The following is a 22,514-nucleotide window of genomic DNA, read 5'->3' as shown; positions in this document are numbered from 1 at the left end:
GGCCGTGCCGCCGCCGGGCCGGCAGGGGCGGTGTGCGGGCGGCGTGCGGGGCCGCGGCGGGCGCGGGCGGAGGGCGCTGCCCGGGGCCGCCCCGCTGCCGCTCAGGCCGGGCCCGCCCGCCCGGCCGGGGCAGCGCTGCGGCGGCGGCGGCGGCGGCGCAGCGGGGCCGGCGGCGCGGCCGGAGGATGCGGGCGGGGCGGGCGCGCTGCCGTTCCCGGGTCGGGCAGCTAGAGAGCAGTGCAGGGAGCGCCAGCCCCGCCGCCAGCCGCCTTCCTGTGGGCAAGGCCGACCGCCGCGCCGAGCGCCGGCCCGGGCCCGGCCCGGCCGCCCCCGCGCCGCTCGCCCATGGCGGAGACCAAGATCATCTACCACATCGACGAGGAGGAGACGCCGTACCTGGTGAAGCTGCCCGTGCCGCCGGAGAAAGTCACGCTGGCCGATTTCAAAAATGTCCTCAGCAACCGGCCCGTGCACAGCTACAAGTTCTTCTTCAAGTCCATGGACCAGGATTTCGGGTGAGCGGCCGCGCCCCCGGCCCTCGCTGCGGGCTGCGCTCCGCGGCCCGGGCGGCGCTCGCAGCATCCCCGGGGCACCTGCCGGGCTCGGCCGGGCCGGCCCCGCCGGGCTCCGGCAGCGCCGCGAACATGGCGGGCGGCCCGGCCGGCCCCGCCGCGGGCTCGGGGCTGCCGCGACCGCGGCCCGGGACCCGCCGTGCCCCCGGCGGGGCCCGCCCGCGGCTGCCGCCGTGCCCCCGGCCCGGGCCCGGCCGGGCGGGCGCAGCTGTCACCGCGCCCGGGGAGGCCGCGGCAGCGCCCGGGCACGGCAGGGCGGGCGGGCCCGGCGGCCGCGGGGCGCCGGCCCGGGGCGAGCGGCGACCGTCCGCGGGCAGCGCGGCTGGCAAAGCTGGGGGGGGGACGGGTGACAGGCGGTCCTGGCTGAACCGGTGAGAAATGGTCAGTGGTTAAATGGGGGAATAGTGGTCAGTGGTCAAACGGGCGTGAAATGGTCAGTGGTTAAATGGGGGAATAGTGGTCAGTGGTCAAACGGGCATGAAATGGTCAGTGGTTAAATGGGGGAATAGTGGTCAGTGGTCAAACGGGCGTGAAATGGTCAGTGGTTAAATGGGGGACCAGTGGTCAAACGAACGTGAAATAGTGGTTAAATGGGGGATGAGTGGTCAGTGGTCAAACAGGTGTGAAATGGTCAGTGGTTAAATGGGGGACGAGTGGTCAAATGGGTGGTAAGTGCTTGGTGGTCAAATAAATGGTCAAACGGGGACCAGTGCTTGGTGGTCAAATGAATATCAAATGGTCAAACAGGGGACCAGTGCTTGGTGGTCAAATGAATGTCAAATGGGGGACAAGGGCTCAGTGCTTAAAGGGGTGTGGAATGGTCAGTGGATAAATGGGGGACATGGTCAGTGGTTAAATAGGGGATGAGTAGTCAGTGGTCAAACAGGTGTGAAATGGTCAGTGGTTAAATGGGGGATGAGTGGTCAGTGGTCAAACGGGTGGTAGGTGTTTGATGGTCAAGTGAATGTCAAATGGGGGACAAGGGCTCAGTGCTCAAAGGGGTGTGGAATGGTCAATGGTTAAATGGAATGGTCAGTGGTCAAATGGGTGACAAGTGGCCGGGGTCAAACGGTGCCAGGGGCTGTGCTCAGACTGCAGCTGTCAAATCCTCGAGGTCAGACAATCCCAGGTCAAACGGGTGTGGGATGGTCAGTGATCAAATGAGTGTCAGATGTTGGTGGTCAGACGAGTGGTCAGTGGTCAAGCAGGTGCAGGGGCTGCACTCAGATAGCGACTGTCACATCCCCTGGGTGTCACCGTCCCTGGTCAAACGGCTGTGAAGTGGTCGGTGGTCAGACATGTCTCAGGTGGTCAGTGGTCAAACGGGTGTGAAGTGGTCAGTGGTCAGACATGTCTCAGATGGTCAGTGGTCAAACGGGTATGAAGTGGTCGGTGGTCAGACATGTCTCAGGTGGTCAGTGGTCAGACATGTCTCAGGTGGTCAGTGGTCAAACAGGTGTGAAGTGGTCAGTGGTCAGACATGTCTCAGGTGGTCAGTGGTCAAACAGGTGTGAAGTGGTCAGTGGTCAGACATGTCTCAGGTGGTCGGTGGTCAGACATGTCTCAGGTGGTCAGTGGTCAAACGGTGTCACACAGTCCCTGTTTGAGCAGGTGACAAACACTTGGTGGTCAAACAGCTCCGTGGGCTGTGCTGGGCCAGCAGCTGGGACGGTCAGTGGCCAAAGGGGTGACAGATGGTCAGTGGCCAAATGCCCGCTTCCGAGGGCACATGCTGAGCTGGGGGTGCTGCAGGAGAGCAGGGCTGGACTTTGAAATGACCTCTGTGGTGGCCAGAGGCAGCTGGGTGACCGGAGCCGGGGGCGTTTGCCATCGTTCCGCTCCCTGCTTGCGTGCCACCGGGCTTAACGACAGCCAGAATTAAATAAACCAATAAAAGTCCCTCTGACAGTTTGCCAGACAGTAACTTTCAAAATGTATTAATCCTTTCGTAGCAAATCGCTTCTCTTTGTACTCACATCTGTCGCTGGCAAGGCAATTTTGCACAGTTAAATGCCTTGCCAGGAATAAAAAAAAAATAAAATAAAAATGGAACAGGTTTGTGGGAAACTCGTGCAGACCTGACTCCAAAACAGCACCGTGTTGAGGTGCAGGTTTTATGTTTGGTGAGATGGATCACCCCAAGCATCCGTGGATGTGTTGTGCAGCCTCTTTCTTATCCCTGAGACTCAAACCTTTCATGCTGATTGGGTTTTTATCCCTGGTGGAATGTGGATGTTGTTTGTTGACACGGATTTCTGATGTGGCGAGTTGTTAGTGTTGGCTTCTAACCACAGGAGTGTTCGTGGATTGACTTCTTGTTTTTCTCACTTGTGCAAACATTTTTTTTTTTTGGAGGGGGGGAAACAACAGCACAAGATGTTTGTTTTCAAAATAAATGGAATTATTGCTAAATGGTAAATTAAAAAATGGTAAATTTTCCTCCTTCACCTCCCCGGGTGACAGGGACATGTTGCTGTCGTAGAAATTCAAGTTGTGTTTGTGGTTTGATTTCACTGAAGGAGGCTGGGATTGTTCAGGCAGCATCTGCATCATTCCCAGTGCCACAGAAATTTAGGATTAGGAAATATAAACTGTGCTGAGGCATCTTGAACACACAGGGATGTTTTGGTCTTTGACCAGGAAGCAGAGTTTGTAACAAACCCTAGAGTAGATTTTCTTACTAGCCTGAAAATCTGGGTGAAACTTCTGTTATTCTTGGAAATGGAGGTGATGATGGAAGATGAAGGGCTGCAGGGATCAAGACCTGGAAATTCTGTCTCTGTTATTGAATCAACAGCATTTGGGTGACAAATCCATGGCCTTGAGACAGCTCAGAGTGACTCTGACCTGCGACTCCTGAGCTTTGTTTGCATTTATTATTTTCTATGTCTTGTTCCTTTTGTGTTTGTGCCTCTCTGAACCTGAAATATTTGGGGAAATTAGAAGTGAATTCAGCTGAATTTGAGTGTTAATAGCAAATGTGGGCTTTATTTTCATCATCTCATCTGCAAACTGACTTTGTGTAGAGTCATGGAGTATTCTGAGCTGGGAGGGATTATCCAGCCCAGCCCCTGGCCCTGGACAGACCCCCCAAAATCCCACCCTGTGCATCCCTGAGAGTGGTATCCAAACCCTCCTGGAGCTCTCGGGGCCGTGCCCATCCCCTGGGGAGCCTGGTCAGTGCCCCAGAACCTTCTGGGGGAAGAACCTTTTCCAAAATCCACCCCAAGTCCCCTGGCACAGCTCCAGCCTTTTAATTGTTGCAAACAGGCAATTCCAGCTGCTGTTGCCACAAACCATAACAGAGCTGTGGCTCTCTAATTTCTCCCTTATGTGCCTGAAAATCTCCTCCAGAGCAGCTCTTGCCTGGATGTTCTGGAAGTGGAGCTGCAGGGACATTCTGGGTGTCCCTGTGGTGTCCTGATGTCCTTCCCAAGGTGGGATTTGGCTTGGTCACTTTAGGGCAGTCCCTAAATCCCTAAATTTTTCACTGTGAAATGCGAAAAGCACTGGTTGTGTTAGGAAAACAAATGTTTTCCTGGAGGATTGGAGGGAGCTGGCTCCTTGCAATTCTGCACATGCTGTTGTAATTAAGGCACGGCCTTTCCTGGATCCCGAAATAATGGAATAAATCATGTGCTCACAAACACTGGATGTGCTGAATGCTTTCCAACTGGGAAAGATGCAGTGGCTGAGGGTTGGGATGGAGCTGGGTCGTGGAATTAAAGCCCTGTGCTCTTTGCTGCTTGGAAAAGGTGCAGGAGGAGCTGTAGGAGGGTGACATTCCCCTCTGAGCTTTGCTTACAATTTAATTTACTGCTCTGCCACTTCCATTCCCTGACCCACGGAGGGATGGCCCTGCCTTTACTCTGCTTTCCTCCTGCAGCCATAATGCTGATTTTAAGATGCAGGATGTCCAGCTGTGCCCTGGCATTGATGCTCAACCCTTGGAAGTGCTTTTGTAGCTTCTGTTTTTATTCAGGTTGGTGGGAAAGCGAGCAGGGACGTGACAGGGTCAGCCTCATACGTGTGACAGCATCCCCCAGCAGCGAAATTTAGGAGAGGTGATGTTTGAGGTGTGTTTTTATAGACAGGGAGCTGTGTCATCAGCTGATTTAATTAATTCCAGCCACTGATTCTTTCCTCAGGGCAAAGCTCAGAGGTCATTTCCCATCACTGACAGTGTTGGTTCTCACACGTCCTCGCAGGAACACAGAATTCTGTTAATTCTGTGATGATTAAAAAAATGACAGCTAATGAACACATCTAAAAATAAAGTGTAGCTTGTGATGCCTGGGCTCTCATGACTGAAACGGTGACAGCTGTGTGGGATCCAAATGATTCATCAGGAATCCGTGTGACAGATCCTACAAGAGGAATTCCTTTCTGTCTGCTTTTCAATATTTGGTATTTCCAGTAACTTCCAGAAGCACGAAAGGATGAATGTGGAGGATCCAGGCATTCCCATGTGTTTAATTTTCTGTATAATAACGTGCTGTGTGAGGCTTTGCTCTTCCAGTTTGGCATGTGATGCTGCAGCAGGAGAGTTTCAGTGACAAACTGAACCATCCTAAAGACATCATCTGTCCAGAACTGGATCAAAATTCCTTCTCCTTGTGGTTTCCCTGCTCCATTCCCCCAGCAGCAGAGTGTGTCTGTTCTGCCACCCTTTGGGTGAGGTTCAAACCCTCATTCTTTCCATTGTGTGCACTAATTCTCCTCTGATTATTCTTCTTCAGGGACTACTCCAAGGAGTGGCTTCTTAAACATTCCTTTGGTATCAGCCAAGAGCTTCCTTGCCATCTGCACTCGGAGCTGCAGCTAAAAATTGGTTTTCTTGGTTGAAAAACCAGTGGGAAAATGGGATTTGGAGTAGTAGGAATCCAGTTTGAGAGCTCAGTGGGGTCATTTTTAATAGGACAGCAGTAATTTTTAATAGGGGAATAATTTGGTGCCTTTTCTTCTGGAGGCAGAGCAGCACCCCTGTTCTCACCCTTGCCCTGAGGGCGACTCAGGAGCTGCTTTCTAACTCCTAAGAGGATTTTCTGATTTTTTCCTAACTCCTAAGAGGTGTTAAAAACAGGAATCCTAACTGACAGATCTCTTGCTGTGCTGTAATTTCATCATTAGGAAAAGCTTTTGGAGACAAAAGCCCTTTTTAAAAAATACACAGAGTAATTTTTTGGCGGAGAAATGAAATGGGAGTTGTTTATTTGTCTGGCTTAGCCAGCTCAGAGGGACTTTTTGGAAGAGTTTGTAGTGGCAGGACAAAAAGGGAACGGCTTCAGGGTCACAGAGGGCAGGGCCAGGGGGGATATAAGGAAGGAATTCTTCCCTGGGAGGGTGGGGACACCCTGATACAGATTTCCCAAAAAAATCTGTGGTTGCATGTTGAGTTGTGGGGTTTTTTTGGGGTGTTTTTTCTTTATTTTATTTTACTGTATTTTATTTTTTTTTTACTGTATTTTATTTTGTTGTTGTTGTTAGGGTTGGGATTAAATACGTGACACAGTATTTTTTGTTCAGACTCGGATATTTATTAGTTCTTTTCTATATTACCAGTTTCACAAACCGTGAGTTCTACAGTACTTTAATAAACTACAAATGGAGCTGTATCTTTTTCTCTAAGGCTTTTTAAGGATAAATTATCAATTAAGAAATTATACTTAAATTATTTTTATTTTTAACTCAAACTACTTGTGGTCTGCGATGTGGAGGAATGAGATCTGAAAAGTGGGGAATTATCCCCAAAAAATTGCCCTCAGCCTGCCGTGGGATCCCAGGATTACTGAAGGTGGAAAATCCCTCCAGGATCAGAGCCTGTGCCTGATCCCCACCTGTCCCCAGCCCTGACCAGAAAAAAAGAAGAATTTAAATAAAAATAAATAAGAATTTAAATAATAAAGAAGAATAATTTAATATGTTTAATAATAATTTAATAAATAATAATAATTTAAATAATAAATAATTTAAATAATAAACAAATCCCTGCAGTCTCCAGATTACAAAACCACTGGGACTGGAGCTCTGCTTATCTGCCTGTGCCAAGGAGCAGATAAATGTCTCAATAAATTCAGAATTAGGGAGGGACAAAGTGGAGTTTCACTCCCGAGAGGTGCTATTGTGCCCTCCTGCAAAAAGTCGGATTTAGGAAGCTGGGGAGGATTAAAGGGTGGATTGGCTGAGTTGGAGATCTGTGTTTGGAGGAGAAAACAGCAAAAAAAAAATCAAAATTTAGGGTTTGTGTTTCAGTGTTGGCTCAGCTTGTGTCAGTTCAGAGCCTGACTCCTGAAAATCTGCTGTGATTCCTGAAAAACTGCTCTGATTGCTGAAAAACTGCTCCTATTCCTTAAAATTCTGATGTGATGCCTGAAAAACTGCTCTGATTCCTAAAAAAAAACCTGCTGTGGTTCCTAAGAAACTGCTCTGATTGCTAAAAATCTGCCCTGATTCCTAAAAAAATTGCTCTGATTGCTAAAAAAACCTGTTGTGGTTCCTAAAAAATGGCTCTGATTCATTAAAAAACTGCTCTGATTCCTAAAAATCTGCCCTGATTCTTAAAAAACTGCTCCAATGCCTAAAAATCTGCTCTGATTGCTTAAAATCTACTGTGATTGCTAAAAATCTACTGTGATTCCTAAAAAAATTGCTCTGATTGCGAAAACTCTGCTCTGATTCCTAAAAAAAACTTCTCTGATTCCTTAAAATCTGCTCTGATTTCCAAGAATCTGCTGTGGTTCTTAAAAATATGCTCAGATTCCTAAAAATCTGCCACTAACAACTCCACTAATATGGAAAATTTACAATTTCTTCCCAATTTCAAACTCAGCCTTCTTGGGGTAAATGTGTTCTTTAAAAAGAAGAAATTTCCCCACTTTTTTTCAGATCAATTCCCTGGAAAATTTAAGGCTGGAGTTCTGTTGGATTTTGGATTTTAAGCTACAAATAGCAAATTTATAAACATTTCTGAGAGCACGAGGTGCCAGGGCTCTGGGATGGGACAGAGGGGAGGTTTAGAGGGGATTTTTGGGTGGGATTTTTTTTTTTTTTTTCCTGGGATGGATTTCCCAGAAAAGCTGTGGCTGCCCCATCCCTGGAAATGTCCAAAGCAAGGTTGGAGCAGCCTGGGTTGAGTTTTCAAATCCCTCCCAACCCCAAACCCTTGTGGAATCCCATCCAATTCTCATTTAGAAGTCAAATTTAGTTGGGCTGGTGCAGCTTTTGGAAGGAAATTTTGCATTTTGCTCTCCCTTTGCATATGGAAAAGGTTGATTTCTCTCCCTGTGATGCACAAAATCCCAACCCCTTTTATCTGAGCTGTTTCTCTCAAGTTGCTGAAATGACTTTTCAGAGAGTGGGAGGTGGGAAACCAAACAGGCAGAGCTGGGCAGGTGAAGAATTCCATGGGGCCCCTCCCAGAACAAGCTCCCTGGGGATTTTTCCAGCTCCTGGATAATGTTTCCATGAGGAATATTTGGAGGAGCACCATTTCTTGGTGCATTCCTGGCAGTTTTTGAATGTTTCAGCTGAATGGTTTGGGTTTCTTTAGTGCTCTGTAATTTTTATTTCCCTTTAAATGTCTTGAAGAGCTGCTGGCAAATGTGTTTTGTTGGATGAGGGACAAGGAGTTGGTGGGAAAAGCTTCTATTCCTCCTGGAATACAGAATTCCTGTGTCCTCCTGGATCTTCTAAGGATGCTCTGAATTGGATCTGTGATAAAGAAACCCCAAGATCTGTGTCAGGTACACGGGTGAGTCCCTGAGCAGTTTTCTTTGTGTTCCCAGTTCTTCAGGAGCACAAGAATAAATGAAATAACATCTCTGCCTTTCCCTCAGCACTCCTGAAACGAGGGAGGTTGGCTGTCCATGTTTCTGTGGACACTAGAATCCATCAGCCCTGCAATCTGTGCTAAAACTGCTATTTTTCTAAGTGAAATAGTAGAAAAAAATGTGTTGTAGTTTAGCTTGGAATGGCAAATCCATGCCTAAACACGAATGTGGGGCTGAGGGATTGCATTTATTACCAAAAACTTGTTTATTTCTCTGCTGAAAAACCTTTCCCGTGGTGAAAACACAGATTTTTCACTCTGTGTGGTGCAAATCTTTAAAGAGAGACCACAATCCCAATAGGGACACCCATCCAAAAACTCCCTGTTCCTTCATTTGGAGGATTTCATTTATGGCACTTTGTGACAAGTTGGGAATCTCTCTTTTAATACCTAAACAAACTTGTAAGTCCAGTTATACTTTGAATTTGCAGTGTGGGTGGAATTTATTACCTGGTGTGAAGGCAGGAGGTCTGAGCCCAGTTTTTCCTGGGGTGTCCTGCAGCCTGGGATGGATTTTTGGAGCTCTGAGCAGCACCAGGAGCAGCTCTGGATTCCCATCCCTGCCCAGGTGCCATCCCTGAGAGCCATTTTCAGTGTCCTGCCCAGAATTTGGGGGATAATTGCACCCTGGGGAAAGCCACATCCCAGGCAGCTGTTTGAAATTTTTCCACAAGCTTTTACAGTGTTGTTTTTTTCTTTTTTTATTTTGTTCCCTAAGCTGCTCTCAAGAGCTGCTTAATTTTATGGGAGCTTGTTAATATTTATTGTTTTGGAACTGGGGCATTGGGAATGTGGGTTCAGGTCAGGATTGTGGTGACCTGTCCCTTTGTGCTGTGACTTCCTTGTTTTTCTGGCAGAGATGCTTTTTTTGAGGTTCCCTTGGGACAGCTGCAGGAATAGATTCATTAACACCTGTGAGATTGAAATATGGGCACATAAATAATTTACTAAATAACACAGGGAGCAGAGCAAAGAGAAAAGACAGGGGAGTCTCAGTGTGGCTAAAATGCTTTGCTTGTTTTGCCCAGTTCTATTTCAAACCCTTTCTGAGGAAACTGAGGGAAAGAAATTGAGGAGAAGAATTGAGGAAAAGAAATTGTAAGGTCTTGGGACTCTAAAAATCACCCATTTATTTGGCTTCCCTGCAAGAATAATATTTTTTCTAGGTTAGCTGTGCATGGAGTGAGATATAACACCATGCACAGTTGCAGTGCCACAATCAAGCCAGACTCATTTCTGTAGAATTCAATTTAAATGCCACAAATGTCTGTATTTTAGTGAGGTTTTCACACCTTGAGCACGGCACAGTTATTGAAATATTGTTCATTATGGAGCAGAGAGCAAATCATATTCCCTGCATGCCACTGCTCTTGGACAGCCAGTTATAAATATTTTAAAATACTTAATTTGGAGGGAATGGGGCCGAATTTCTGGTTTGGGGCTGAGCTGCCCTAGACTGAAATGGGAGGATGAGGCAGAGCTGGGCTGGCAGCCCAAGCACCAGTTGGTTCAAACCACGTGGAATTTTTTGGAAGGAATCACTGAGGCAGTGCTCAGGGCTGCCAGGACCTTGGAGTGTGTTGCAGAGGGCAAAACGGGACTGCTGCACATGGAAATTCCCTTTTCAGAGTCATGCGAGGAAGAAAAACCCATTTTATTCCAGTGTTTATCCCTGTAAATTCAGTGTGTGGCTATATTTTCATTCCTCTCCCTGCACTGGGAAGGTGGCTGAAGGTTCTCTGTGCTTCCCTCTCAATGTTCTTTTTGGATTTGTGTTCCTAACTCCTGGCTTCACCAAATGAGGAGGCTTTCTGCCGAAAAACCCATTTTATTCCAATTTTTATTCCCGTAAATTCAGTGTGTGGCTATATTTTCCTTCCTTTCCTTCACTGGGAAGGTTCTCTGTGCTTCCCTCCTGGTGTTCTTTTTTTGGATTCGTGTTCCTGGCTTCCCTCACCATGTAAGGAGGCTTTCTGCTGCTCCAAATTCTGTCTTCAACTTCAAAAATGTGTGTTTTCCAAGGAACTTTTCAGCAGGGATGTTCTGCAGTTTCCCAGCAGTGGCATGTGCCAGCCGACCTCCTGGAGGTCACGCAGCATTTGTTGTTAAACAAATTGAATTATCCTTGAAGAGCCATAAAAAGTGAAGTTTTATGTCTAAAATCAGTGCAGATTTGGCCTGATCTCTGCTAAAGACCACAAGAATTTTTGGATCATTGATGTGCTTAAGCTTAGCTCAATATCTGAGCTTTGGTGCAAGGTGCCAAAACCTCTGCAGCATCCTGGGAGATGATGAATTATCCCTGGCATGCCAAAAGTGCTGGATGTGCCTGCAGGAATAAAGGTGGGGTGGAAAGCACCAGGCAGATCTCAGTGCTGTGGGCTGGAGATCAGATGTGGCAGGGGATAAATGGGTGGAAATATGTGGATGCATTAAGTGGTAATTGCAGGCAGAATCACTGAGAGTGAGGGTTTAGAATGGCGTAATAAATATGTCATAATTAATAATATATTAGTATATTTAGATAATATTATTAATATATATTATAGAAAATATTTTCTATAATTATATATTAAGCTTGTATATATTATACATTATGTTTTATATATATAATTATAATGTATACTATATATTAGATATTAGATATACATCATATCTAATATCTACAATATATAATATATATTATATGTATAATATTATACATATATATTGGGGAGGGTTTTGAGGAGGATTTGGAGGAGGGGTTTGAGGAGGGTTTGAGGAAGGTTTGGTGAGGATTGAGGAGGGTTTGTGGAAGGTTTTGGGGAGGGTTTGAGGAGGTTTTGGGGAGGGTTTGAGGAGGTTTCTGAGGAGGGTTTGAGGAAGGTTTGAGGAGGGTTTTGGGGAGAGGTTTGAGGAAGATTTGAGGAGATTTTTGGGGAGGATTTGAGGAAGGTTTGGGGAGGATTGAGGAAGATTTGGGGAGGGTTTTGGGGAGGGTTTTGGGGAGGGTTTGAGGAGGGTTTGGGGAGGATTGAGGAATATTTGGGGAGGGTTTGAGGAGGGTTTTGGGGAGGGTTTGAGGAGGGTTTGGTGAGGATTGAGGAAGATTTGAGGAAGGTTTGAGGAGGGTTTTGAGGAGATTTTTGGGCAGGGTTTGAGGGAGGTTTGGGGGAGAGTTTTGGGCAGGGTTTGAGGAGGGTTTTGGGGAGGGTTTTGGGCAGGGTTTGAGGAGGGTTTTGGGGAGGGTTTTGGGCAGGGTTTGAGGAGGTTTTTGAGGAAGGTTTGGAGGGTTTTGAGGAGGATTTTGCTCCCCAGGTGTGTCACTCCCACGTACCTGGGTGTGTCATTTCTGTCACCATTGTGGGCACCGTGTTCATCCCCATTTCTCACAGCTTTCTGTGGCAAGGCAAGGCACTCACAGGGTTGCTTAGGAATAAAAACCTAAAAAAAAGAGATTTTTGGGTGTGCTGTGGGGTTTTGAGGAGAGAGGGAAGGATGGCACTCAGTCTCTGCAGGGCGCACACCAGATCTGAGCATTTTCTGCACCTCCTGCTGTTCCTCTGCTCATCAAAGGCATTTCTCTCCTCCCCTCTTCCTTATTTTTCAGCAAAAAATAAGGAAAAAACCCATTTCCAGAAAAGTCCCCCCATTTTATACCAGTGTTTATCCCTGTAAATTCAGCGTGTGGATTTATTTTTGTTCCTGTCCCTGCATTGGGAAGGTGCTAAAGGTTTTCTGTGCTGTGGCCTCAGCTGGAAAATCCCTGAATTTGGAATTCTTCATTAAAGATTCACACTGAAGTGTTAATCAGCTTCAGCCATACTGTCCTTAGAGCTGCAGCCTTCGATCCCAGATTAAGTATAGAAATAAAACATATTATATATATATTATATAAAATAGATATAATTATAAATATGTTATAGATATATATAGTTACATTAGTTATAATTTTAAGCTGCAGCCTTCGATGCCAGATTAAGTAGACAAAGAAGGTCTATAATATATATTATATTTAAATAGAAATATATTATAGTTACATAGTTATATTATCATTTTAAGCTGCAGCCTTCGATGCCAGATTAAGTATAAATGTAACTTATAGTTTTATATTCAATTCAGTTCATTAATTTAATTAATTTAAATTGATATATGATTACTTATAAAAACATACATTTTATATATATAAAATAAAACTAATTATATCATTTATGTATATATATGAAATAAAGCTAGTTGAAACAGCTTTTTTGGGAAACTGCTGCTTCATAAAGTAAAATGAATTTACTTTGAATTGATGTTATGTGACTTATGTACTTATAAAACCATAAGTTTTATATATGCAAAATAAATCTAATTAGAATTTCATAAGTTTTCTAATTTCAAAACTTCTCTCCCTTTTCATGAATGAAGCTTCTCCCTCCTTTTCCCATCAGTAAAGGACAATTAAGAGCTTTGAGGATGATCCCAGTGATAAAATGGGATTAATCTGGTGCTCAAGGACATTAACTGTTGCCCTGATTTTTAAAAGGGTTAAGTTTTCTTTTATAGATCTTTTGAAAGTTTTAAAATTCTCATAAAACTTCTTCAGCCTTCTGATAATGTTTACATATTAGAGAGTCAGAGTTCCCACACAATTTCATGTATAAATAGAATAATTTACATATATTTCTGTAGGTGGAGAGAAATGATTGATTGATTTTTGGAGCAGTGTGGTTGGGGAGGTGGTAATTCCATCCTCCAACCCACGGTCACCACTGGAATTCTATAAATACCAAATGTTTGAATAAAACTGGGTTTTTTTCTCTTTTGAACTCACCAAACTTCAGATGCTCTGTTTGTGTCATGGTTTACCTGGAATAAACGTCTCGACCTGGCATTTCTGCATTTATTTCCCGTGGAGGAAAGGAGAATTTCCTTTTTAACCTCATTTATTCCGAGTAGAATGAAAAATCACCCAGCTAATAGTGGAGAATGCAGTTTATGCCAGGCATGCATGATGCAATCAGAGTGCAGAATTATCAAACCCAGTGCTTAATTAGCAATTATCTCGGTGCTTATGAATCAGAGCCATTAGAGGTTTGTGGGCTTCACCTGCAATCAGGTGTATCCCAGTTTGTGTGCAGTCACAGGAATTATTCTTGGCAGGGGGGTGAGAGTGTGGCTGAGCCTCAACAATCCTCGGTTTTCTGGCTGAAATCCTCTCTGGAAGGAACCAAAAATTCAGGATGCTGGGAGGGTCGGCAGTGGCAGGTCCAGGTGAGGTGTGAGGTGAGCAGGGTGACTTTGGGAAGGGCACAAAAACCTCTTGTAAATGTAGGAAGAAATGCTGATGTGTGACTTCAGAAGGCTGAATGATTTCTTTATTAGAACTATGCTATAATACATGGGAAAACAAGGAGCAGAAATAGAAATTATTTTCTCTTTCTTTCCTCTGTGCTATGAAAAAATCCTGAGAGAAACAAGAATGTGCCTGCCACAACCTCCTTGTGCAGGTGTCGCTGTTGGACATGAAATGAGCACACAGAAGTTTGCTGAGTTCAAAAGAGAAAAAAACCCAGTTTTATTCAAACATTTGGTATTTATAGAATTCCAAAGGTGACCGTGGATTGGAGGATGGAATTACCACCTCTCCAACCACACTGCTCCAAAGATCCATCAATCATTTCTCTCCACCTACAGAGAAATATTTAAACTATTCTATTTATCATGTGGGAACTCTGACTCTCAAATATGTAAACATTGTCAGAAGGCTAAAGAAGTTTTATGAGAATTTTAAAACTTTCAAAAGAACTATAAAAGAAAACTTAATGCTTCTAAAAATCAAGACAACATGCAGGCAGCGTGGTGGGAGAGCCAGAGGATCCACAGACAATTCCAGGAAGGCAGAGGAAGGAGGGGCTGCCAGCAGCACTGATTGTTTCATTTGGTAATTAGTGCTTAAATCTCCTCAAAGTCAAATAAGCAGAGGATGTGAGATTGTGGAGCTGTTCCCTCCTCCCTTACCTACATTTCCTCATCTTTTAAATTTTTTTTTTTTCAGATATTCACGCATTTGGGGGCTTTGCTGGTGGGGTAGAGCAGGTGTTTGGGGTATTTTTCATGGGCTGTATCTGATGTGACCTTGGCTGTGTTCTTTTACCTTCCTTCCCCCTGGTAGATGCATTTGAAAGATGAATTTAAAGATATTTTGTGCATGGAGATTTTTCTGGAGTGCAGCAAACAGGGAGATGTTTGTTTGCATTCTTTACTTTTACCTGGTAGATGCATTTGAAAGATTAATTTAAAGATATTTTGTGCATGGAGATTTTTCTGGAGTGCAGCAAACAGAGAGATGCCACAAGTCTGTGAAGAATACTGAATATTGAAAATACTGAAAAAAATCTCTAAATTATTGGTGTGCTGTGCTCTCCATTCCAAGGGGCAAATGTGGGGACATGGAAATGTCAATTTTGTGGCCAGGTGTTTGTTTGCTGCTCCCTGTGTTCTTTTACCTTCCTTCCCCCTGGTAGATGCATTTGAAAGATGAATTTAAAGATATTTTGTGCATGGAGATTTTTCAGGAGTGCAGCAAACAGGGAGATGCCACAAATCCGTGAAGAATATTGAATATTGAAGAAAAATCTCTAAATTATGGGCAAAATCTCTAAATTCCAAGGGGCAATTGTGGGGCAGTGGGAACCTGGAAATGTCAATTTTGTGGCCAGGTGTTTGTTTGCTGCTCCCTCTTTACTTTTACCTGGTAGATGCATTGGAAAGATGAATTAAAAGATGTTTTGTGAATGGAGATTTTTCTGGAGTGCAGCAGAGGGAGATGCCACAAATCTGTGAAGAACATTGAATATTGTGTGTGAATATTAAAAAAAAAAAAAAATCTCTAAATTATGGGTGTGCTGTGCTCTCTGTGCCTTCCAACCTTCCACAGGCACAGGGCTGCCAACAGGCAGGACGTGACCTGGGAAATAAATACCTTTTTTCTGAAAGGGGGTAAACATCTCCTTTTCTGTGCCCTGCTATCAGATGCTCTTTGGTCTTATTTTCAAACATTAACAATCAGTTTGAGAGCTCTGGTGATTTATCTCCAGGGTGGACCACATCCAGTGCCAATATTCTTCACCTCAGGAAAAAGTTTCTGGGAGAAATCACCTTTCTTTCCTTGTTTTGCTGACTTGGGTTGGAATATTTTTCACCTCAGGAAGAAGTTTCTGGGAGAAATCACCTTTTTTTCCTTGTTTTGCTGACTTGGGTTGGAATATTTTTCACATCAGGAAGAAGTTTCTGAGAGAAATCACTTTTTTTTCCTTGCCATATTTTTTTGCATTGGAATATTCTTCACCTCAGGAAGAGGTTTCTGGGAGAAATCACCTTTTTTCCTTGTTTTGCTGTTTTGGGATGGAATATTCTTCACCTCAGAATAGTCTTTGAGAGAAATCACCTTTTTTTTCTTTTTTTACTGGCTTGGGTTGAAATATTTTTAACCTCGGGATGAGGTCTCTGGCAGAAATTACCTTTTTTTCCTTGTTATGCTGTTTTGAGTTGGAATATCTTTCACCTCAGGAAGAAATTTCTGGGAGAAATCACCTTTTTTTCTTTGTGCCGTTTTGGGTTGAAATACTCTTCACCTCAGGAAGATATCTATCAGAGAAACCACTTTTTAAAAATTGTTATTTTGCTTTGAATTGGAATATTCTTCACATCAGGAATATATCTCTGAGAAAAATCACTTTTTTCCCTTGTTATGCTGTTCGGGATTGGAATATTCTTCACCTCAGGCAGATGTCTACGAGAGAAATCACTGTTTAAAAATTGTTATTTTGCTTTGGATTGGAATATTCTTCATCTCAGGAAGATGTCTACGAGAGAAATCACTTTTTAAAAATAGTTTTGCTGTTTTGGATTGGAATATTCTTCACCTCAGGAAGAGAAGAGCAGCACTCCAGCTGTGACCTTGCCAACACCAGGGTGGGGATGGAAAGGAGCCTCGTTACTCCAAATTTGTACCATTTTTAGCCATTTTTGTACGACTTTTAGCCATTTTTAGCCTCTTTACTCCAAATTTATATAATTTCTAGCCATTTTTGTGCATTTTAAACCATTTTTAGCCTCTTTACTCCAAATTTGTACCATTTTTAGCCGTTTTTGTATGACTTTTAGCCATTTTTAGCCTCTGTAGTCCAAATTTATACAATTTTTAGCCACTTTTAGCCATTTTTGTACGACTTTTAGCCATTTTTAGCCTCTTTACTCCAAATGTATATAATTTATAGCCATTTTTGTACATTTTTAACCATTTTTAGCCTCTTTACTCCAGCTTTGTACAATTTTTAGCCATTTTTGTACGACTTTTAGCCATTTTTAACCTCTGTACTCCAAATTTATACATTTTTTAGCCATTTTTTGTACAATTTTTAGCCATTTTTAGCCTCTTTACTCCAAATTTGTACAAATTTTAGCCATTTTTGTCAGACTTTTGGCCAATTTCACCACCAGTGGCTGCTGCTGTCCTGGCTGTTCTTGGCTGCTGCTCTCTCCCAGCCTGCCATTCCCTTTCCCCATAGCTCAGGGCTATATTTGGTATTTTCAATTTGCAGCAGAGCTGGAAGTTCTTCCCTTCAGCTGCAGCAGAAGCTGAGCAAGCTGAAAATTTGGGGTTTTAGGTTTTCTGTTCTGGGGTGCAGCTTTTGGCTTTCGATTAATGTTACCAGGATCTTTTCCCGTGGTGCTGAAGGCAAAATAATCCTGCAGGAATGGGATGGGGATAAAGTGGTACCTGTGGTTTTTCTGCTCTGTTTTGGTGTGTAGCTTTTAGTTTGATATTTAGTGTTAGGATCTTTCCACACGATGCTGAATGCCAAACAATCCTACAGGAATGGGATTGGGGTAAACTGATATCTGTGTTTTTAGATTTTCTGTTTGCTTTGGGGTGCTGCTTTTAATTTGATGTTAAATGTTAGGGTCTTTTCACAGGGTGGTAGAGACAAAACAATCCTACAGGAATGGGATAAAGTGATACCTGTGGTTTTTCTGTTCTGTTTTGGTGTGCAGCTTTTGGTTTTATATTAATGTTGCCAGGATCTTTTCACATGGTACTGAAGGGAGAACAATCCTACAGGAATGGGATGGGAATAAATTGATATCTGTGCTTTTAGGTTTTTCTGTTCTGTTTTGGTGTGCAGCTTTTGGTTTGATATTAAGTGTTGCCGGGATCTTTTCACATGGTACTGAAGGCACAATAATCCTACAGGAATGGGATGGGGATAAACTGATACCTTGGGTTTTAGGTTTTCTGTTCTGCTTTGGTGTGCAGCTTTTAGTTTTATATATAGAGTTAGGATCTTTTCACAGAGTGCTGAATGTAAAACATTCCTCCAGAAATGGGATGGGAATAAAGTGATACTTGTGGTTTTTTCTGTTCTGCTTTGGTTTGCAGCTTTTAGTTTGTTATTAATGTTACTAGGATTTTTTCACAGGGTGGTAGAGACAAAACAATCCTACAGGAATGGGGATAAACTGATATCTGTGGCTTTAGGTTTTCTGTTCTGCTTTGGTGTGCAGCTTTTGGTTTTATATTAATGTTACAGGATTGGGATGGGGATAAGCATACCTTGAGTTTTACATTTTCTGTTCTGTGTGGGATTTTTGCTGGGAGCAGAAATTCTATGTATGATTTTTTTTTTTCCTGGGTGCAAAAATTCTGTTTATGTTTTTTTGCTGGGTGCAGAAATTCTGTGTGGGATTTTTACTGGGTGCAGAAATTCTCACGTGACATTTCTGGGGTGCCCTAAATGTAATTTCCTGCAGGTCCTGCCCTTTCAAACCTGCAGATAAAATTCTTGCAGCACTTTTCTCTGCTGATCCAGCAGCTGGAGCTCTGCTGAGTGAGTGTTCCCTGCAGGACACAAAAGATTCCAGATCCAGGAGAGTGTTGAAATCCTGAGTTTGCAGCTCCAGAATTACAGGTCTGAGAGCTTCTCTGAATTGTCAGAGGTTTTTAAAGCCCTGACTTTGTGCTTTAAGTGGAGTTTGCTCCTCGGAGTCTGAGGATAAATGACTAAAAACAAAAATTGAATCAATCATGTGATCTGATCCCTGCTGCCAAAAGATGAAGGGAGGACAGATGGTTTAGGAATTAAGTGAATATTTTACAATGTTTTTCTTTCCAATAATAGAAAAAAGAGGTGAAGATTGCCTAATTTTGCCCTGCCAGCCATTAACAATGCAAATAAGTGTGGAGAAAAAAAAAAGTGCTTATTCCTTAAAATGTGTGGGAATGCAGGCATTAGTAGTGGAGTTATTTATTTGTAATTTTTCAAAATAAACTCAATTTGCTCTGTTCTCCCTCCTAGCCAGCCCCTCCTCAACACGACAGTGTTTTATACCCAGTGAGTTGCTTTGTGGTTATTGTGGTTTTTCTTCACCCAGCAACAAGGCAAAAACATAAATAAAGGAAAATGTGCTTGTGGATCCACACATTTTGGTGGAGTTTGATGAGACTTCAGGCTTCAGATTGTCAAAAGCAAATTTGTTTCTGTTCTGCAGTGAATTTGAGGCCAGAAATCTGATTTTTGGTACAAATGTGTGATCTCTGACACAGAGGGGATTTCAGCACAGGGGGATTTTAGTTCCCATCAGACCTAGAGCTCTGGGCAGACTCCAAAATGAGAAATTCTTGAAATTACTTTAGTGCCTCCCACTTTGGGGTGGTTGTCTGGAAAGTTGCTGTTCTATCCTTTATTTTCATTTATTTCCTCTATTCTCACAATCCCATATTCTTTAAGCACACAGCACCTGCTGACACCCACATTTTAATGAAAAAATGGTATTTTTCCTGGACAATATGATAAAACCACAGTCCATTCTGATCTGATGTGATTTCAAATTCCTGATTTTTTTCCTTTTGTTGTTTTTTTTTTCTTTTCCAGGGTGGTGAAGGAAGAGATCTCAGACGACAATGCAAAGCTCCCTTGCTTCAATGGAAGAGTGGTGTCCTGGGTATGTTGGATTTTGTGTGTGGAAATCTGTCCTGTTTGATACTGGAAGCTGATTTTTAAATCCTGATTTTGCTGGGATGAAGGTACACAAGGCAGTAGTAGCAAAGTAGGTTTATAGGAGTTTTTTCCAGCTGCACACTGGAGCAAACTTGGAATTCTCAGGTGGAATAAGCAGCTTTTCTCCATTCCTGTGCTGATTTTAGGAGTTGAGGATCCTGCTCACACTTCTTACATATTTTTTATATTTTAACTATTTTATCCCTTAAAATATTTTAGCCCAGCCATTGAAGTTATACAAGATAAGGAATTCTCAGGTGGAATAAGGAATTCTCTATTCCTGTGCTGGTTTTAGGAGTTGAGGATCCTGCTCACACTTCTTACATATTTTTTATGTTTTAACTATTTTAATATTTTAACTAATTTAAATATTTTAACTATTTTAGCCCTTAAAAGATTTTAGTATTTAATATACATTGCAGTTATACAGGATAAGGAATTCTACAGGATAAGGAATTCTCAGGTAGAATAAACAGCTATTCTCCGTTCCTGTGCTGCTTTTAGGAGTTGAAGATCTTGCTCACATTTCTTACAACTATTTTAATATTTTAACTAATTTAATATTTTAACTAATTTAAATATCTTCACTATTTTATCCCTTAAAATATTTTAGCATTTAATATTTTAGCCCAGCCATTGAAGTTATACAGGATATGGAATTCTCAGGTGGAATAAACAGCTTTTCTCCATTCCTTTGGAGTTGAGGATCTTGCTCACATTTCTCACATATTTTTTATATTTTAACTGAGCTCAGCTGGATCACACAGCACCAGCCACTTCCTCATGCTCTATTGATTGCTTTTAATTTTAGGGCACTCACATTCTGGCACTTGGGTAGTCCCAACAGGTTTTTAGTGTTAGGCAAGTAAAACATGTGGCTTTGTAAAGCTGAGTTTAAAATCACTCCTCCCCTACACACCCTCAAATGTATACTAAGCACTTAGTAGATTTTGTATTAATTGAGGTCTTAAAAATTGAGATTTTCAGTCTGTGCTGTCCAAAAGTAGCTGTTTGTTCCAGGGAGTTGTGTTTAGAAGGAAAAGTAACTTTATCCCTTTTTTTAGGACCTCTCTACCTGTGTATTTTTTAACTTTTGTGCTCCAACCTTTTGCCTCGGCAGCAGTGACCTATAACCAACGTGTCTTTTCCAAGACTCAGCCATGCATTTCCACACAGCAGGTTCAGAATGCCTGGCTTTGGGCATGGAGGAGTGTTTTAAAGCAGAATTTAAACCAGACAAATACACAGAAAACCAGAAAAATTCAATGTACAGAAAACCAGACAAATTCAATGTACATGCTGAACCTCCTCTCTGCCCTGATACTGTGGCTACTTTGAAGCTGATGTTGGCAAGTGGGAGATCTTCATCTTTTTTAATTACATTTGAATCCTGCTGTTTGTCAGAGGTGGGAACTGTGAGTTTGTGAGCCCCAAGGTGGGCACCTCCCTGGGGGCTGCCCTGGCAGGGGAGACCCTCCTGGGGCAGAACCAGAGACCCTCCTGGGGCAGAACCAGAGACCCTCCTGGGGCAGTTCTGTGTCAGAACCAGAGACCCTCCTGGGGCAGTTCTGTGCCAGGAAAAGCAGACACAAATTGGACTTTTTGGGTCTTCAGCTTCTGTTTATTGTTATCTTGTCAAAATTTCATCATGCTGTCTGCGCCAGACTCTGCGTGCAGGAAAAACAGCACAAAAATGGCAACAACCTCGTGTTACAAGGCATTTTAAGCCTAATCAAAAACTGATCTACCCAATTAAGAAGTGACACCTAAATTATTTCCCTTTCTAACCCACTAACTGACCCCTGAAGACGCACAATGCGGATTTTTCTGCCCAATTACAAGATACCACCCAAACCCAAAAAGAAAAAGGAGGAAAAAGAAAGAAGGCGGCAACTCAAGACAACACCCTGTATCCTCCAGCTTGTATCCATCTCTAACACCCTAAAACCTGAATTGCTCACCCATGTGATATATTCTCTACAATCTCTCCAATCTATTTCACACTTTTGTGGTTTCTGGTTTATCTTGAGGCTTTGGAAGATTTCTCCATGAGTGAGGGTCAAAGTCAGAGCTGCCCTGGGGGTCAGGACACCCCAGAGCAGACACAGAAATATTCCTGGTTCCCTGGGATTCCACAGGAACTTTGATTTCATCTGCAGGACTGAATTCCACAGGGGAAAATATCCCAGGGTTGTTCTTTAGTTTGGCTGGCCCGAGAGATTTGAGTGCAGCTGGATTAGTGGTGAATTAAAATCAAATCCCTGCTGCTAATTAGTGACTTCAGTCCTGCTTCTTTTCCTCCTCCTCATCTCATCCTTCTGATTTCAGGCTGGGTTTGTTTTACTTCTTGGGTGTTTTTGGTTCTTTTCTGCTGTTGTTGTTGTGGTGTTTTTTAAGCATGAAATAATTCGGGACAGAGAGCTGCTCCTTCCTAGATTCCTTTGCAAGGAATCCTTTTAAATCCTTTAAAAATCCTTTTTTCTCCACCTTTTAACGTGGCTAACCTTTAAAAGTGGACCTTGTTGTCATTGTCAGTTTTTTTAACAATAGAGAGACCATAATTAATTGTATGTCAGAATTCTTAATTAATTACAGTAAATGCATTTACACAAACCCATCTTCTGCCAGAAATAGCTGATATTTGTCCTGTTTTCCTAACATAAAACACCGATTATAATTTGTCTCTGGAATTTATTTGGAGTTTTCCTGGGACTTCGTATCTGGAGGAAAATATGAATGCAGTTTTGCATTTTTACCTTTTTATTTTTGGGCCTTAACTGGGCAATCTGAAAAAAAAAATAAAATTGTGGAAAAGGAAAAAAAATTTCTTTTTTTTTTTTTTTTTTGCAATGGCTTAAAATGCTTTTCCCTTCTCTTGAGAAAAAGTGGAAGCTGGGAGTGTGGCAGGAATTTGTGGCCGCTGCCAGCTCTGTTATCTCTGTTTTTTAGGAAGGATTTGCAACATCTGGGAACAATTCCTTGCCTGGCTGCTGGGAATGTGCAGTTCCCCATTGGCTGGCAGTGATGTCACTGCTTTCTCCGAGGTTTTCCCTGCTTTTTTCCTCCCCATTATCTGCCTGCCAGCAG

The 22,514-nt window shown here is 43.0% G+C and overlaps 1 protein-coding gene and 1 long non-coding RNA gene across 5 annotated transcripts in view; both read left to right on the top strand.

The window, feature by feature from the left end:
- The first annotated feature begins 226 nt into the window (after window positions 1–226).
- DVL1 (dishevelled segment polarity protein 1) overlaps window positions 227–22,514 on the top strand; it is a 58,373-nt gene continuing 36,085 nt past the window's right edge. The window contains exons 1-2 of one of the 3 annotated variants that reach the window (XM_077788104.2): window positions 227–515; window positions 19,302–19,371. In XM_077788104.2, the coding sequence (XP_077644230.1) occupies window positions 346–515; window positions 19,302–19,371 (240 nt within the window). In that variant the 5' untranslated portion in view covers window positions 227–345. The remainder of the gene's footprint in view (window positions 516–19,301; window positions 19,372–22,514) is intronic. The other 2 variants (XM_077788105.2, XM_077788106.2) reach the window with 2 other exon arrangements.
- On the top strand, window positions 823–15,023 carry LOC146765662 (uncharacterized). 2 transcript variants are annotated; one of them, XR_014949761.1, is made up of 2 exons: window positions 823–1,879; window positions 2,140–15,023. It is a non-coding gene; the product is annotated as an uncharacterized LOC146765662 (long non-coding RNA). The 2 variants fall into 2 exon arrangements; XR_014949760.1 differs by having other exon boundaries at window positions 823–2,009.

Source organism: Lonchura striata, chromosome 21 (assembly GCF_050655825.1).
Source record: "Lonchura striata isolate lonStrDom1 chromosome 21, ASM5065582v1, whole genome shotgun sequence".
Lineage (NCBI taxonomy): Eukaryota > Metazoa > Chordata > Aves > Passeriformes > Estrildidae > Lonchura > Lonchura striata.
This window is presented reverse-complemented; position numbering and strand designations above follow the sequence as displayed.